This window comes from Microcaecilia unicolor, chromosome 11 (genome assembly GCF_901765095.1).
Source record: "Microcaecilia unicolor chromosome 11, aMicUni1.1, whole genome shotgun sequence".
NCBI lineage: Eukaryota > Metazoa > Chordata > Amphibia > Gymnophiona > Siphonopidae > Microcaecilia > Microcaecilia unicolor.
This window is the reverse complement of record NC_044041.1, coordinates 29,076,577-29,094,607: the sequence shown is the minus strand read 5'-3', so window position 1 is coordinate 29,094,607 and position 18,031 is coordinate 29,076,577. Positions and strand designations below refer to the sequence as shown.

Below are 18,031 nucleotides of genomic sequence, written 5' to 3'. Positions count from 1 at the left end.
CTGGCAATAGGTTTCAGACTAAATTTGCTTATTTTGTGTCTGTGGGGAGGTCAATATTCCATCCTCATTCTTCTTGATCTTTCCGCTGCTTTTGACACTGTCGATCACAGCATACTTCTCGATACCCTGTCCTCACTTGGATTGCAGGGCTCTGGCCACCTTTAAATCTAGACTGAAAGCCCACCTCTTTAACATTGCTTTTGACTCCTAACCACTTGTAACCACTCGCCTCCACCTACCCTCCTCTCTTCCTTCCCGTTCACATTAATTGATTTGATTACTTTATTTACTTTTTTGTCTATTAGATTGTAAGCTCTTTGAGCAGGGACTGTCTTTCTTCTATGTTTGTGCAGCGCTGCGTATGCCTTGTAGCGCTATAGAAATGCTAAATAGTAGTAGTAGTAGTAGTAGTAAAAGCAGATCCCTTTTCTTTATTTATTTGGATTTTGCTCACACCTTTTTCAGTAGTAGCTCAAGGTGAGTTACATTCAGGTACTCTGGATATTTCTCTGTCCCAGGAGGGCTCACAATCTAAGTTTGTACCTGAGGCAATGGAGGGTTAAGTGATTTGCCCAAGGTCACAAGGAGCAGCAGTGGGATTTGAGCCGGCCACCTCTAAATGTCAAGACTGGTTATTGAGCTCATATGGTGATAAGTAGGAATTGGACATTTTTTTTTGTTACATTTGTACCCCGCATTTTCCCACTCATGGCAGGCTCAATGCGGCTTACATGGGGCAATGGAGGGTTAATTGACTTGCCCAGAGTCACAAGGAGCTGCCTGTGCCTGAAGTGGAAATCTGAACTCAGTTCCTCAGTTCCCCAGGACCAGAGTCCACCACCCTAACCACTAGACCACTCCTCCACTGTTGCTACTATTTGAGATTCTACATGGAATGTTGCTATTCCACCAATGTGGCCGCGCAGGCTTCTGCTTCTGTGAGTCTGACGTCCTGCACGTACGTGCAGGACGTCAGACTCACAGAAACAGAAGCCTGCGCAGCCTTCTACATGGAATGTTGCTAGTGGAATAGCAACATTCCATGTAGAATCTCCAATAGTAGCAACATTCCATGTAGAATCTCCAATAGTATCTATTTTATTTTTGTTACATTTGTACCCCGCACTTTCCCACTCATGGCAGGCTCAATGCGGCTTACATGGGGCAATGGAGGGTTAATTGACTTGCCCAGAGTCACAAGGAGCTGCCTGTGCCTGAAGTGGAAATCTGAACTCAGTTCCTCAGTTCCCCAGGACCAGAGTCCACCACCCTAACCACTAGACCACTCCTCCACTGTTGCTACTATTTGAGATTCTACATGGAATGTTGCTATTCCACCAATGTGGCCGCGCAGGCTTCTGCTTCAATGAGTCTGACGTCCTGCACGTACGTGCAGGACGTCAGACTCACAGAAACAGAAGCCTGCGCAGCCTTCTACATGGAATGTTGCTAGTGGAATAGCAACATTCCATGTAGAATCTCCAATAGTAGCAACATTCCATGTAGAATCTCCAATAGTATCTATTTTATTTTTGTTACATTTGTACCCCGCACTTTCCCACTCATGGCAGGCTCAATGCGGCTTACATGGGGCAATGGAGGGTTAAGTGACTTGCCCAGAGTCACAAGGAGCTGCCTGTGCCTGAAGTGGGAATCAAACTCAGTTCCTCAGGACCAAAGTCCACCAGCCTAACCACTAGGCCACTCCTCCACTCCACATTTTCTTCTCTGGTCTCCTTGCCATGGAAGAAATGGATTTGCCATGTATTTCACTTCCTGCACCACCTCCCCCCCCTCCCTTCAATGCAGCCCTCCTTCTCCTTTCTCCCCTTTTCCTGCTAGTGGTCTCTCTCACCTTCCTTCCACTACCCAGTCCTCCCTCTCACATATGGCCCTCTTTTGCTCCCCTCCCCAACACCCTGCAGCCCTTCCCCTCCTCTTCCTTCATTCCCACCCACTGCAGTCCTCTCATGTTCCCAACTTCTCTTCCTTTCCTCTTACTTACTCCCCCCCCCCCCCATGCAACTCTCTCTAGGGCCCACTTAGACTAAACAGTCACCTAGGCCAGCTGTTTCTCAGGGGGTGGGGCAGCAAAAAAACAGCTGTAGTCAAAGCCACACAAACTTTACTTGAAGGAAGGGTGGGCAACTTTCAAACAGTCAATTTATCTGGGTAGATGGTTTTTGGAAATTGCTCTCATTATGTGTGTGTGTGTGAGATATAATATATATGCACTGGAAGAGGAGGGCAGATGTGGGGCAGGAGTGGGGGAAGGGTCATAAGTCTGAAGGTTTGCCCAGGGAGTCCAATGCCCTTGCACCAGACCTGACCCTCTCAGGTTCTTTGCCAAAACCCTTCTCCTTAAGTCCTAACAGCATCCAAAGACAAAAAGACAGCCTCCAGGTCCCTGACTGGAGCCAATGACAGCATCCTCTGCTGGCCCAGTTCACCTCCCCCTATTAACCATGAAAACCCAGGTAACAGGGTGAGCAAACCCCGGTCATAGTAGAAAAAGAAAACTTGACAAACGTACTGGCATGCAGTGGCGTACCAAGGGGGGGGGGGGCGGTGGGGGCGGTCCGCCTCAGGTGCACGCCGCTGGGGGGGGGGGTGCCGCGTGCCTGTCGGCTCTTCGTTTTCATGCTCCCTTTGCCCTGGAACAGGTTACTTCCTGTTCCGGGGCAGAGGGAGCATGAAAACGAAGAGCTGGCAGGCGCGCGGCACCCCCCCCCCCCCCCCCTCAGCGGCGTGCACCCGGGGGGGGTTCTTTCGCCGGGGGGGGGGTGTCGCGCTGTTCCGGGGGGGGGGCGCTGCACCCGGGGGGCGGGGCGCATCGGCGATCCACCCCGGGTGTCAGCCCCCCTAGGAATGCCACTGCTGGCATGTGAATGAAAAGGTTTAGCTATAGATAGCATTTGCAGCATACAACAGATCGTCCCAGCGAAAGAACGAAGGCAGAGTATCTGAAACTGCTGACACCAGGGAAATCGGACCTGAGCACTGGTACTCAAACAGTCTTTTGTGTCCTGAAGATGTGATTACTAAGCACTAAACACACAGTACCAGGCCGTGCCTTTCCCTCGTGCCTCTGTATCAGACATACCCCAACAGACTGTTCTGTGCGGCTGACTGCTTATTCTTACAAACCTCTGCAACACATCTGTTCCGAGCATAGCTTCAGCACCGTTAGCGCTATAAGAGTTTCCGTCTTAGGACAGTCAACATCTTAGAACAGCAATATTCAGAGCCACTTATGCAGCGAGCCATGGGTGCTGATCACAAAGAATCTGTAAAATCTTTTCTGATGCAGACAAAACTACACAGTCATAATATGCATAAGTATTGCCACACTGAGACAGACCAAAGGTCCATCAAGCCCAGCATCCTGTTTCCAACAGTGGCCAATCCAAGTCACAAATACCTGGCAAGATCCCCAAAAGGTTCAATACATTTTATGCTGCTTATCCCAGAAATAAGCAGTGGATTTTCCCCAAGTCATTTTAATAATGGTCTATGGAATTTTCCTTTAGGAAGCTGTCCAGACCTTTTTTAAACCCCGCTAAGCTAACCAACTTTACCACATTCTCTGGCAACGAATTCCAGAGTTTATGAGTGAAGAAAAAATTTCTCCGATTTGTTTTAAACTTACTACTTTGTGGCTTCACTGCATGCCCCCCCAGTCCTAGTATTTTTGGAAAGAGTAAACAAATTGATTCACATCTACCCGTTCCACTCCACTCATTATTTTATAGACCTCTATCGTATCTCCCCTTAGCTATCTTTTCTTCAAGCTGAAGAGCCCTAGCTACTTCAGCCTTTCCTCATCGGGAAGTCATCCCATTCCCTGTATCATTTTCGTCGCGCTTCTCTCCCCCCAGGATTCTATAAAGTGCGACTGTCGTTGCACGTGCAAATCCAGTCATATTCTGGATCTGCGCATGCAACTTAATTAGTTATCAAGCCAATCAGTGCTAATTGCCAATTAACAAGCAATTGACACTAATTGGCATTAATTAGAATTTACACGCACAACTGTCTCAGCATATTCTGTAAAGTGATGCACGTAAATTCTAATGCGCATAGCTGAAAAGGGGGTGTGGCCATGATTGGGAATGGGTGGGTTGTGGGAGTTTCTAAAATCTATATGTGTTGTTATAGAATACACCCGGTCTGTGCCTAATTTAGACATGGCATTAACACCAAGTTATACTTTTGATAAGTACATAAGTACATAAGTAGTGCCATACTGGGAAAGACCAAAGGTCCATCTAGCCCAGCATCCTGTCACCGACAGTGGCCAATCCAGGTCAAGGGCACCTGGCACGCTCCCCAAACGTAAAAACATTCCAGACAAGTTATACCTAAAAATGCGGAATTTTTCCAAGTCCATTTAATAGCGGTCTATGGACTTGTCCTTTAGGAATCTATCTAACCCCTTTTTAAACTCCGTCAAGCTAACCGCCCGTACCACGTTCTCCGGCAACGAATTCCAGAGTCTAATTACACGTTGGGTGAAGAAAAATTTTCTCCGATTCGTTTTAAATTTACCACACTGTAGCTTCAACTCATGCCCTCTAGTCCTAGTATTTTTGGATAGCGTGAACAGTCGCTTCACATCCACCCGATCCATTCCACTCATTATTTTATACACTTCTATCATATCTCCCCTCAGCCGTCTCTTCTCCAAGCTGAAAAGCCCTAGCCTTCTCAGCCTCTCTTCGTAGGAAAGTCGTCCCATCCCCACTATCATTTTCGTCGCCCTTCGCTGTACCTTTTCCAATTCTACTATATCTTTTTTGAGATACGGAGACCAGTACTGAACACAATACTCCAGGTGCGGTCGCACCATGGAGCGATACAACGGCATTATAACATCCGCACACCTGGACTCCATACCCTTCCTAATAACACCCAACATTCTATTCGCTTTCCTAGCCGCAGCAGCACACTGAGCAGAAGGTTTCAGCGTATCATCGACGACGACACCCAGATCCCTTTCTTGATCCGTAACTCCTAACGCGGAACCTTGCAAGACGTAGCTATAATTCGGGTTCCTCTTACCCACATGCATCACTTTGCACTTGTCAACATTGAACTTCATCTGCCACTTGCACGCCCAATCTCCCAGTCTCGCAAGGTCCTCCTGTAAATGCCCGCGACTAAATTTAATCGTGTGGTCGGCCACTCAGTGTATTCTATAAACAGCGCCAAAATGTAGGCGTATTCTATAAAGTACGTCTAAATCTAGGCATATTTTTTTTCTGCATGGATTTTTTAGGCGTGATATACAGAATCTGCTTTATTTATTTTCTCAGGTCTCAGTGCAGAAATAGCAAAAGTACCTTTACTCAGATAAAGTATCTGTACATAGCTGAGTCGGCAAATTCAGCGTTCAGTCGTAAAGGCCCCTTTTTTTCTCTGTTTACACACTCCCCATTCCTTTGAACTTCCTGGTTTTTTCGTAGCCAAGAATAGAGAATGACACGGGGATAAAATTTGTCCCTGTCCCCACCCCATCCCCGCAGGCCCTGTCTCCGTCCTCATCCCTTCCCCGCGGGTTTGTCCCCGTCCCATCCCCATGGGCTCTGTTCTCATCTGCAGAAGCCTCGAACACTTATGATTTATATTCACATTTTTTTATTCAAGTATAAAAAGGAATATGCCGTGCAACTGTTGTGTATAAATTACGAATAGAAAACAATAATAACAGCGATCAGCTATAATAACCCTCCTCACCACCACCCTCTACCCTTCCAACCCCAACAATAGCTGATTTCTACTACCCCAAGGAATCCTAATCCACCCTGTTAAAATGTCCAGGGAGTTCTGTATGCCCTAAAGGGAAGAACTATGCCCTATGAAGCACTGTTATGGCTTTTTAATCTGTAGATAAATAAGAAATCATCAACAATCTCAGGATTCAATCTAGCTCTCCTGTCTTCCACAGTCCTTCCTGGAATAGAAGTTGTCTTCTTAGAAGATGTGCTGGTAGCAGGATGTACAGGATCCTCCATGCAAATTTTGCTAGTTGTGGCCAGCATGCAAGTGGCAGATGAAGTTCAATGTTGACAAGTGCAAAGTGATGCATGTGGGTAAGAGGAACCCGAATTATAGCTACGTCTTGCAAGGTTCCGCGTTAGGAGTTACGGATCAAGAAAGGGATCTGGGTGTCGTCGTCGATGATACGTTGAAACCTTCTGCTCAGTGTGCTGCTGCGGCTAGGAAAGCGAATAGAATGTTGGGTGTTATTAGGAAGGGTATGGAGTCCAGGTGTGCGGATGTTATAATGCCGTTGTATCGCTCCATGGTGCGACCGCACCTGGAGTATTGTGTTCAGTACTGGTCTCCGTATCTCAAAAAAGATATAGTAGAATTGGAAAAGGTACAGCGAAGGGCGACGAAAATGATAGTGGGGATGGGACAACTTTCCTATGAAGAGAGGCTGAGAAGGCTAGGGCTTTTCAGCTTGGAGAAGAGACGGCTGAGGGGAGATATGATAGAAGTGTATAAAATAATGAGTGGAATGGATCGGGTGGATGTGAAGCGACTGTTCACGCTATCCAAAAATACTAGGACTAGAGGGCATGAGTTAAAGCTACAGTGTGGTAAATTTAAAACGAATCGGAGAAAATGTTTTTTCACCCAACGTGTAATTAGACTCTGGAATTCGTTGCCGGAGAACGTGGTACGGGCGGTTAGCTTGACGGAGTTTAAAAAGGGGTTAGATAGATTCCTAAAGGACAAGTCCATAGACCGCTATTAAATGGACTTGGAAAAATTCCGCATTTTTAGGTATAACTTGTCTGGAATGTTTTTACGTTTGGGGAGCGTGCCAGGTGCCCTTGACCTGGATTGGCCACTGTCGGTGACAGGATGCTGGGCTAGATGGACCTTTGGTCTTTCCCAGTATGGCACTACTTATGTACTTATGTACTTATGATTGCTTGTTTTTCAAAAAAAAAAAATATATATATTGTCATCTGCATCAATCAAACATAAATAACAAACCAGTTTATTAACAGGCCTCAAAGAAGAAAGTGACACGGGGACAAAGTTTGTCTGCGTTCTCACGCGCTCTGTCCCCATCCCCTTTGGATCTGTCCCTGCCCCATCCCCGCGGTTACTGCGGGTCCCCATTCCCGTTGTCATTCTCTAGCCAAGAGTCTTTTGGAAATGGTTGCGTTCATTACACTATGAATAAAAAGCATTCAACCTTCATTCCAACAAAGAAAAGTGAAGACCATTTTAAACTGCATCCTCTGCACTGCACAATCCACTTCCAACACTCGACTAAGAAAGGAAGAATTGATCATCCAATTCATTGTGTTTCAGTGAACCACTGGGTACCATTCTGGCCTGCTGATTTTTTTCTTCTTTCTACAGGAAAGGAAAATCTCTCGGAAGCAATGAATCATACATTTTAAAAATGTACTATCAAAGCACAAGCCTTCCCCCCGCATGGTGCGGTCTCCCCCAGCGATAACGTTTTTATTACAAATCTACAGTTCAGCCAGTGATCTGTCAGAAACGATTACAAGAAAGACTTTTTTTCTGGATTTTTTTTTTTTTTTAATTTGTTCCCCGCACTTTCTCACTCATGGCAGGCCCAATGCGGCTTACATATACAGGTACTTATTTGTACCTGGGGCAATGGAGGGTTAAGTGACTTGCCCAGAGTCACAAGGAGCTGCCTGTGCCTGAAGTGGGAATCGAACTCAGTTCCTCAGTTCCCCAGGACCAAAGTCCACCACCCTAACCACTAGGCCACTCCTCCACTGTTGCTACTATTTGAGATTCTACATGGAATGTTGCTATTCCACTAGCAACATTCCATGTAGAAGTCGGCCCTTGCAGATCAGCAATGTGGCCGCGCAGGCTTCTGCTCAATGCGGCTTACATATTGTATACAGGTACTTATTTGTACCTGGGGCAATGGAGGGTTAAGTGACTTGCCCAGAGTCACAAGGAGTTGCCTGTGCCTGAAGTGGGAATCGAACTCAGTTCCTCAGGACCAAAGTCCACCACCCTAACCACTAGGCCACTCCTCCACTGTTGCTACAGTTTGAGATTCTACACAGAATGTTGCTATTCCACTAGCAACATTCCATGTAGAAGTCGGCCCTTGCAGATCACCAATGTGGCCGCGCAGGCTTCTACATGGAATGTGCTAGCAACATTCCATGTAGAATCTCCAATAGTAGCAACATTCCATGTAGAATCTCCAATAGTATCTATTTGATTTTTGTTACATTTGTACCCTGCGCTTTCCCACTCATGGCAGGCTCAATGCGGCTTACATGGGGCAATGGAGGGTTAAGTGACTTGCCCAGAGTCACAAGGAGCTGCCTGTGCCTGAAGTGGGAATCGAACTCGGTTCCCCAGGATCAAAGTCCACCACCCTAACCACTAGGCCACTCCAATGCGATTACTACAGGCTCCTGAAGCAAATAAGCATTTTTGCTTCTACAACAGTTACAGACACCCAAGGTGGTCTAAATGCCGGGGGGGGGGGGGGGGGCAATTTTGAAACTATGGAGTTTCCCCGTGAAAATGAAGTTCAGTGTATAGCACAGCAGAATATGGTATGGCCCATCTAGACTGGCATCCTACCCAGCTGTGACGTAGCTACGGGGGCCACGGCCCCCAAAACTGGATCTGTGCCCCTCACATCTGGCGCGCATGCTCAATTTCATTAAAACGAGCATGCCAGACATGACAGAAGGGGAAGAGAGAGAGCAGGGCAGGAAATGCGGCGGCGGCGCCGGAGACCAGCGCTGGAAAGAGCACTTCAGGTGGAGGGGGTTGAGGACCCCCACCAGCCAAACCAGGGCACAGATCCAGTTTTCATTGAGGACCTCTGCCAGCCAAGGCATGTGTGGCGGCGGTGCTTCAGCTGGCCAAGATATGTGTAGCAGCAGCAGCAGCGACAGTGGGTGGGTGGGGGGCGACAAGGGGGTGGTGGGGAGTGGTGGGGAGGGGGACCAAAATGTGCCCCCTCACTTTGGGCTCTGGCCCCCTCCCACCTCGAAGTCTGGCTACGCTCCTGCTACCCAGTAAGATGTGGAAAGCAACACTTTATCAATCCCCCTACGTCCACTACAGTCTTTATTTAGGGCTACCTGTACGCAGGACCTGGCGTTACAGCTGTACAAGCCAAAGGGGACCCAAGCCTTTCCTTTGGGGCCCTTCCCAAATTTTTTTGCCTTCAGCCCCAGCATGTCTAATACCAGTCCTGAGCGTGGAATACCATCAGGCTTATTTTTGAAAGAGAAGGACGCCCATCTTTTGACACAAATCGGAAGATGGGCGTCCTTCTCAAGGGGGCCCCCAAATCGGCATAATCGAAAGCCGATTTTGGGCGTACCCAACTGCTTTCCGTCGCGGGGACGACCAAAGTTCACGGGGGGCGTGTCGGAGGCGTAGCGAAGGCGGGACTTGGGCGTGCCTAACACATGGCCGTCCTCAACCGATAATGGGAAAAAAAGGGCGTCCCTGACGAGCACTTGGACAACTTTACCTGGTCCTGTTTTTCTTACAACCAAGCCATAAAAAAGTGACCGAAATGACCAGATGACCACCAGAGAGAATCAGGGATCACCTCCCCTTACTCCTCCAGTGGTCACTAACCCCCTCCCACACTCAAAAAACTCTTTAAAAATAATTTATGCCAGCCTCAAATGTCATAGGTCCCTCGCAGCAGTATGCAGGTCCCTGGAGCAGTTTTAGTGAGTACTGCAGTGCACTTCAGGCAGGCGGACCCAGGCCCATCCCCACCTCCCTCCACCTGTTACACTTGTGGTGGTAAATGTGAGCCATCCAAAACCCACCACGAACCCACTGTACCCACATCTAGGTGCCCCTTCACCCGTAATGGCTAGGGTAGTGATATACAGTGGTGGGTAGTGGGTTTTAAGGGGGTTTTGAGGGGGGGGCTCAGCACACAAGGTAAGGGAGCTATGTGCCCGGCTGGTGTCCTGGCATGTCAGGGGGACCAGTGCACTACGAATGCTGGCTCCTCCCACAACCAAAGGGCTTGCATTTGGTCGTTTCTGAGATGGGTGTCCTTGGTTTCCATTATCGCCAAAAATCAGAAACGACCAAGTCTAGGGATGACCATCTCTAAGGACGACCTAAATGTCAAGATTTGGGCGTCCCCGACTGTATTATCGAAACGAAAGATGGACGTCCATCTTGTTTCGATAATACGGGTTTCCCCACCCCTCCACCGGGATGTTTTGCGAGGACGTCCTCAGCAAAACTTGGGCGACCCCTTCGATTATGCCCCTCCACATATCTCCACACTTTGCTACTGTGTTGAAACAGGGAAAGGGAATAGAGAGAGGATGGGATTTGATACAAGGCCTTGGGGAAAGTACGTGACAGAAAGACAATGTGGGCGATTTGAAAATGCAAATCACTACACGCACCTTCCTTCCTCCAACCTAATTCCACCTGACTTTGTACTAGCAGAACATTATTCTGTGAAACACGGAAACCTAAACACTGAATAGGACAGTGGATTAAGACCTCAGGGCCTATACAGCCTGCTAGATTCTGTTACCATACTGCATAACCTATTTGGATCTCTATCTTAACCCTTCGTTTGCCCACCACAAAAGGATTATCTATGCTTGCCCGCTGCTTTTCTTCAGACACAAAAAATACCTAGTAAGGAATGGGTGTTCATATTGACAAAGTTATTATGTTGACGTAGATCTGTGTAGAACTGGGTCAAGGGCAGCAGAGCAGGCTTATTACCTGATAGAAACTTCTAACAGAAGGGAATCAAAAGAGAAGTGACATGAATACGAGAAGATTCCGAGTAAGATTAAGGGGACGAGCTTGGGTTTAGGAATAGGGAAGGAAAGTGGGAGAATAAGAGGAAAATGTATGGCTGTAAATTACTTTATGGATTGGGCTGAGGGAGTCTAAATACAAGACTTTGTAAATGCATTTTCATCTACGTAGGTGTTTCAGAGCCCCCCCCCCCCCCCCCCTCCACCGGTTGTCACTGCTGCTTCCTGCCCCTTGCTCAGACAGTAAATGTCCCTGTAGAGATATGCTTCTTTCTACGCCTACCCCCCATCGGTTAGAAGGCAGATAGATGTTTGGAAGACCTTGGGCAAGCAGCAGGAGTAAGACTACACAAAGCTTTCTCTGTTTCCTCAAGCTCTGTGCAAAAAGACGACTCAGAAGATCAAACGCTGTAATGTTAAGTGGCCTGGTAAGTGTGGGTGGCACTTCATACCGTGGTCTCCAGCAGGACACGGAAGCCTCCATTCTGCTGCACATGGCTACCTTGAACTCTAGATGACTTTCTCCCGCAGGGAACTAGTTCTTTCTAAATGGTGTTCTGGCCAACTTACATCTTAAAATTATTTGGCTTCAATATTCAGCCCATGGCAGTCAGCAGTTTTTAAGCCGTTCACAGCCATGGGCTAATGTGAGCCCAGATATTCATTTTTCTCGCTAGAGAAGTCTCTTGCACGTTAGTTTGGTTTTTGTGATTCGAGGCAATCCATTTTCAGGGGATGCCTTTTTGTCATACATCAGGAGCCTTTTCAGCTCCTTGTTGATTGATCAAACACACTGACTCCTGACGCAGGCGGCCACGTCGAAACACGGCACCGTGTCGAGTCTCAGATATGTAATCTATGCAATAAACTCTTATAACAACTTGGACTCCCCGTTTCCTTATGGTTGCAAGTGTCATCGAATACCCTACTCTCCTGTTTGTTCCCAGATATTTAATTACCAGGCCACGTCCGGGTACCGGCAGTGAACGGCTGGGTTACAGTGGTCATAACCAGCCAATATTTCTACCCTTTTACTGTCTTAATTTTAGGTTAGCAGAAAACAGCAGGGCAACCATAAGGCAACGTAGAAACAAAACAAGCAGATCGAGATGAAAATAAATGCTTATCGGTAAAACACAAACCAGAATAATGCCCGACACAGGCCGTGTTTTGCCCACACAGGGGCTGAGTCAGGGGCTGTTAAATATGTATATTTTTGATCCTGTTTCATGGTAGCCCTATTATTGCTGTATGGTATGGGATTTGCGTTCCAAGACGTATGAGGAGAGACTTGCGGACCTGAACATGTATACCCTGGAGGAAAGGAGGAACAGGGGTGATATGATACAGACGTTCAAATATTTGAAAGGTATTAATCCGCAAACAAATCTTTTCCGGAGATGGGAAGGCGGTAGAACGAGAGGACATGAAATGAGATTGAAGGGGGGTAGACTCAGGAAAGATGTCAGGAAGTATTTTTTCACAGAGAGGGTGGTGGACGCTTGGGGAGGTGGTGGAGATGAAAACGGTAACGGAATTCAAACATGCGTGGGATATGCATAAAGGAATCCTGTGCAGAAGGAATGGATCCTCAGAAGCTTAGCTGAAATTGGGTGGCGGAGCAGGTGGGGGGAAGAGGGGTTGGTGGTTGGGAGGCTAGGATAGGGGAGGGCAGACTTATACGGTCTGTACCAGAGCCAGTGATGGGAGGCGGGACTGGTGGTTGGGAGGCGGGAAATACTGCTGGGCAGACTTATACGGTCTGTGCCCTGAAAAAGACAGGTACAAATTCAAGGTAAGGTATACACATATGAGTTTATCTTGGGCAGACTAGATGGACCATGCAGGTCTTTTTCTGCCGTCATCTACTATGTTACTATGTATTGTATTTATGTCTTTACTTGCTCATTTTACTATTGTTATACTGTTAACAAAATTGTAAGTATGATGTTAAACTGTACTACTACTAATAACTATAGTTCTACTAGACGTACACAGTGCTGTACACATTAGTTACAGGTACTTTCTCTGTCCCTAGGGGGCTCACACTCTAAAGTTTTTTTGTACCTGGGGCAATGGAGGGTTAAGTGACTTGCCCAAGGTCACAAGGAGCTGCAGTGGGAATTCAACCCAGGTTGCCAGGATCAAAGCCTGCTGCACTAACCATTAGACACCACACCTACTGTATACCACCTTGGGGTAAATCTCTTCATAAAGGCGGTTGATAAATCCAAATAAATCAATAAAATAGCAGTTTGGAAACTGCTTCTCTCAAACTGCCTCTTCTCTCAGTCGCAGACAAACACAGAGATCACAAGATGCACCCACACGCATCCCCTCACAAGCAGAGGAACTGGAAATAATCCCATGAGGATTGACAGCGACATCTAGCAGTCAGATATATTATTACACTTGGGAGGCTCATTTTCAAAGCGCTTATGCTTACTATGAAACTTTGTGAGTCTGTGCTTTGAAAATTCGCCTCTTGGTGTTTCATTTTATTATTTTTGTCAAACTAGAGAAATATTTGGCTACCAATCTCACTGATACAAACACAAGCATGTACACACACATGAAAAGGGGCTGGAAAGAATTCTATACGCCGGTCTGCGCTTGCTTTCCCCATTTTTGTGTTTAGTGCACATCTTGGTGCTCGGGGGCGATACTCCTCCTGGGTTCTAGCAAGCAACATACCGTATTTTTCGGACTATAAGACGCACCGGACCATAAGACGCACCTAGGTTTTAGAGGAGGGAAATAGGAAAAAAAAATTTTCCTTTTTCCCTCCTCTAAAACCTAGGTGCTCCGGTGCATCTTGTCCGAGTTCGGGATCGCCCTGTCACCACTTCTCCCTACTCACATCACGCGATCTTCCCTGGTGGTCTAGTGACGTCGGGGCAGGAAAGAGCCCCCTCTTTCCTGCCCAGCGCGCTGCTCTCCATCCTCCTGTATGCAGCCTGACGGTCTCGGCGAGATTCAAAATGGCCGCCGAGAATTGCAGTCTCGGCGGCCATTTTGAATCTCGCCGAGACCGTCAGGCTGCATACAGGAGGATGGAGAGGAGGCTCTTTCCTGCCCCGACGTCACTAGACCACCAGGGAAGATCGCGTGACGTGAGTAGGGAGAAGTGGTGACAGGGCCGGGGGGAGGGCGGCCCCGAACTCGGAGGGCGGGCGGCCAGCTGGCCAGCCAGCCAGCCAAATCTACCTTCGGACTATAAGACGCACCCCCCATTTTCCTCCCAAATTTTTGGGGAAAAAAGTGCGTCTTATAGTCCGAAAAATACGGTACTCTTTTCCTCCAGCAGGCTTTGTTACAGGAGTTCCTGGCACAGTGGCACTGCAAATCTCCAATGACGCAATTCATTTGACAGCAGCGGCAGAAAAGGAAAAGAACTATTCATTTTGGCTAAGTAAACAGTGATTTCAGTACAGTCCTTGGCGGTGGAGGTTAGAGAATGACACGGGGACCCGCAGTAACCGCGGGGATGGGGACGGGGGCAAACTTTGTCCCCGTGTCATTTTCTACTTTGAAGCCTGTTAATGAACTGGACTGTTATTTACGTTTGAGTGATGCAGACAACGCTATTTTGATTTTTTGGAAAAGCAAGCAAACATGCTGGCCACAACTAGCAAAATCTGCACGGGGGATCTTGTACATTCCTGCTACCAGCACATCTTTTAAGAAGACATCTTCTACTGCAGGACGGACTGCGGAAGACAGGACAGCTAGACTGAATCCTGAGATCGCTGACGACTTTTTATTCATCCACAGATTGCAAAATCATAACAAGCGGGAAAAGGAGGAGATGAAATGCCAGGAATTCTCCAGCAAGCCAGAAAGAACAGGCATTTTCTTTTCCAGGGATGGAAGACAGTATGTCTACATGCTGAACAAAGCCGGGATGCTGGACTTTACCCAGAAATGAACTAAACCGTATAATGAGCCAAAATGTGAGCACACTTGTTGTTTACCATTTCCCATGTCACTGGGCAACAAGGAAGAAAAGTTATAAAAGTTTAGCACAGGGATGGAGAACTCAGAAGTGAAATGTATTTAAACTTACACCACAGAGGTCTGTTACAGCTGTTGTAGCAATAAACATACATTTTATTTTTTAATAAATAAGCTGGCAGAAAAATGCCCCATAAATACAGGATCTGTACACTCTCCCTTTCTCTTTCAGATTAATGATTTCTTTACAAGGGGTTTAACGTCTTTAATCGCTTCCTTCTGCTTCTGGGGAATACAAGTGACATCTGGGCACAGCTGTACACATTTGTATCAGGGTCCCAGGCATAAATGTGGTGTGAAGGAGTAGTCAGTGGTTAGAACAATAGGCCGAGATCTAGGAAATCTCAGGTTCAAATCCTATCTCTTCCACAGATGACCCTAGGCAAGCGACTTCACCCTCAGCTGCTTCACACAGAAACGAAGGGCTAGATTTATTAAATGTGTGAATGCATTTGACATGCATTATTTTGCAAGGAATACATCTTAAAGTCAATAACAAGTTATTAGTAACTAGGGGCCAAATGCACTAAACCTAACGAGCCATTAACGAGCAAGTAGTAAACCCTGGCATGCACTAAAAGCCATTTTACGACGACGGTAGCAGCTAACGAAAACGGAATGATGAGCAAATTGTGTAGAAACCCTATTGTAATGAGATGCACTAAGCTTTTCCGATTGCCTTAACACTGGAAACTCTAACGAGAGGTCTGTACCTATCGTTGGGGCTGCACGGGATTGAAAACTGATGAAAAACCACTATAAAAGTCTTTACGCTCCCTACCGCAATAATAAAAACAAAAGTGCAGTTGAGGCCGGCCATCGAAAAAACCCGTCCGTTTTTGCCGTCATTCACTTCCGCAATAATAAAAAACGTCTTTTTTGGCCGTGCTTCACTCAGCTGAGACCTGGAAGTCTCTGAGCCAATCACAGCACGTTTGAACGTGCTGTGATTGGCTCAGAGACTTCCAGGTCTCTCAGCTGAGTGGATGCACGGCCAAAAAAAGATGTTTTTTTATTATTGCGGAGGTGAATGACGGCAAAAATGGACGGCTTTTTTCGATGGCCGGCCTCAATTGCACTTTTGTTTTTATTATGGCGGCGGGGGGGGTGGGGGGTGAGCGGTGCGGCGTCTTCGAGCGTATTTTGGCATGCGCAGAGCAGCCAGCATAACGCTTTGCTGCTCTGCGCATGCTCGACCGGCCGATTGGCCGACTGTTTTACGATGGAATAGAGAATGCAAGTGAACTACAAGAAGTAGCTCATTTGCATTCCCTTTCCTTGATGCATAGCCGTTCCCTACCGATTCGCTATGGAATTCGGTAGGGAACAGCTCTGACAACGACTTTAGTGCATCTGGCCCTAGATCCCATTCGGAATAATGGCGCTTGCAATAAATTACGTTAGTGTGCAAGAATGCATATTAAAACATTAACACGTTAGTAAATATTGCTCTTAGACTGTAAGGGATTCTTTTACAAAGCCGCACTACCCATTCCCGCATGGCAAATGACAGAAAGTCCAAAGGAATTGAATGTGCTTCCTTCCTATTTGCCCCCAAATCACAACCCCTCAACCCCCCCCTTATCAGTGAGGACCTAAGGGTTCTTTACCTGGTGGCTTAGTGGTTCACAGGCAAGAGTGATTCCCATTCGCTCCCGCCTGGCCTGTGCCACCTCCAAAATGGTGCCCCTAGTGGAGGATAAATATGGAAGTGAAAGTACAGCGATACCTCGGTTTTCGTCGATAATCTGTCCGAAAACAATCGGCGAAATCCAAAACCGATGAAAACCGAGGCAATTATTTCCATATGAATCAACACTGGAAAGCAATGGAATTGTTTGGCTAGACGCGCGGGGTGATGCTCACACGAGAAACAACGCCACACTGAGCAGGAGAACGCGTGGGTCGCCCTTTGTTTTCGCAAAATTAGCAGCGAGGTCACGTGGGCACACTGACGAAATCCAAAGCAACCAACAAAATCCGAGACAAATTTTTTGCAGAAAAAAAAATCGACGAAACCCAAAACCGACGATAACCGAGGTACTACTGTATTTGAAAATTGGAGCAAGAGCCTGCCAATGGACAGTCCTAGTACAGTCTGAAAATTCTCTCCAACGGAATTTAGTCATTAAAAAAAACAAAACAAAGGTGCACGATTTTAACTACTGAAAAACAGAAAATAAAATATTTTTGGACAAAAAAATGCACAGAGCTTGGAGTAAGATCAAAGGAGGATTGAATGGGGCTATTTTATTAACAGGCAAATTTATGCTTTTTCAAGAGTTTAGACAAAACTGCTGCAAAAAGCCAACTTCTCTTGGGAACTCCCTCACGCACCAACAGTGTAAGATAAAGCAAGAACATCAGCATCCCAGTGCTGGGATGTATTACCTGCGTGCTTCTGAAGGTGCAGAAGGCTCCGCTGTCCTTGTGAGCTGCTCCCCTGCTGCAAGAAGAGAGCCGCTCCTTTCACCATGAAAAAGTTCTCGCTCAAGCTGAAACACAGAGAAAGAGACAAGGTTAACCTGGCCACCAGGAGAGGGAGAGGGATGGACACAAGATGGTGCATTTCCCGAAAGCCAGTAGCTTCTCAAAATCACGTCTCCAGTGTTTAAAAGCTGAGAGAAATGAGATACTGAAGGGATTTTCATTTTCTAACAGGTCTTATGATTTCACTACTATTTTCATCTGAGCAGACAGAAAGCTTTTCAGCGCCTCCTTTTCTCGGCCCTGAACCGGTTTCTTCAGGCATTTTTTAAAAACAGAATTTATTTAGGGGCCCTTTTAATAATGCACGCTAATATTTGCCATTAGCGCACGTGAAATTCTCGAGTTAAGCCGCGCTATTGGAAATATTAGCATGTTTGGGTTTTTTTTTAGGTCTTTTTCATTTAAGGTTTTTTCAGGTGGTGCATCAATATTGCCATTAGAACGCAGGACCTGAAAAAAACAACAATGCAGGAATGGTTAAGCATCTCTTATTGAAGAGATGCTAAAAGTTCCTGCATGGTGTTTGCATTAACCGTTAGCGTGTGCTAATGAAAAAATGCACTAGCTAGTTAACGGAGACACACCCATCCCCCACCCATACCACATGCCCTGCCAAAAAACAATTTTTTTAAAACTCATAGTGCACGGTTTAGCACATGCAGGGCTGTAGAGAGAGGGGGGCAAGACTCACTGGGCCCGGCTTCCAAGGGGGGGCCCAGCGCTTGCAGGCA

General features: G+C 46.8%; 1 protein-coding gene across 3 annotated transcripts in view; it reads right to left on the bottom strand.

Annotated features, from left to right (window-relative positions):
• SSH1 (slingshot protein phosphatase 1) overlaps positions 1-18,031 on the bottom strand; it is a 120,121-nt gene that overhangs the window by 58,888 nt on the left and 43,202 nt on the right. For all 3 annotated transcript variants that reach the window (XM_030217277.1, XM_030217275.1, XM_030217276.1), the window contains one exon: positions 17,202-17,305. In XM_030217277.1, the coding sequence (XP_030073137.1) occupies positions 17,202-17,305 (104 nt within the window). The remainder of the gene's footprint in view (positions 1-17,201; positions 17,306-18,031) is intronic.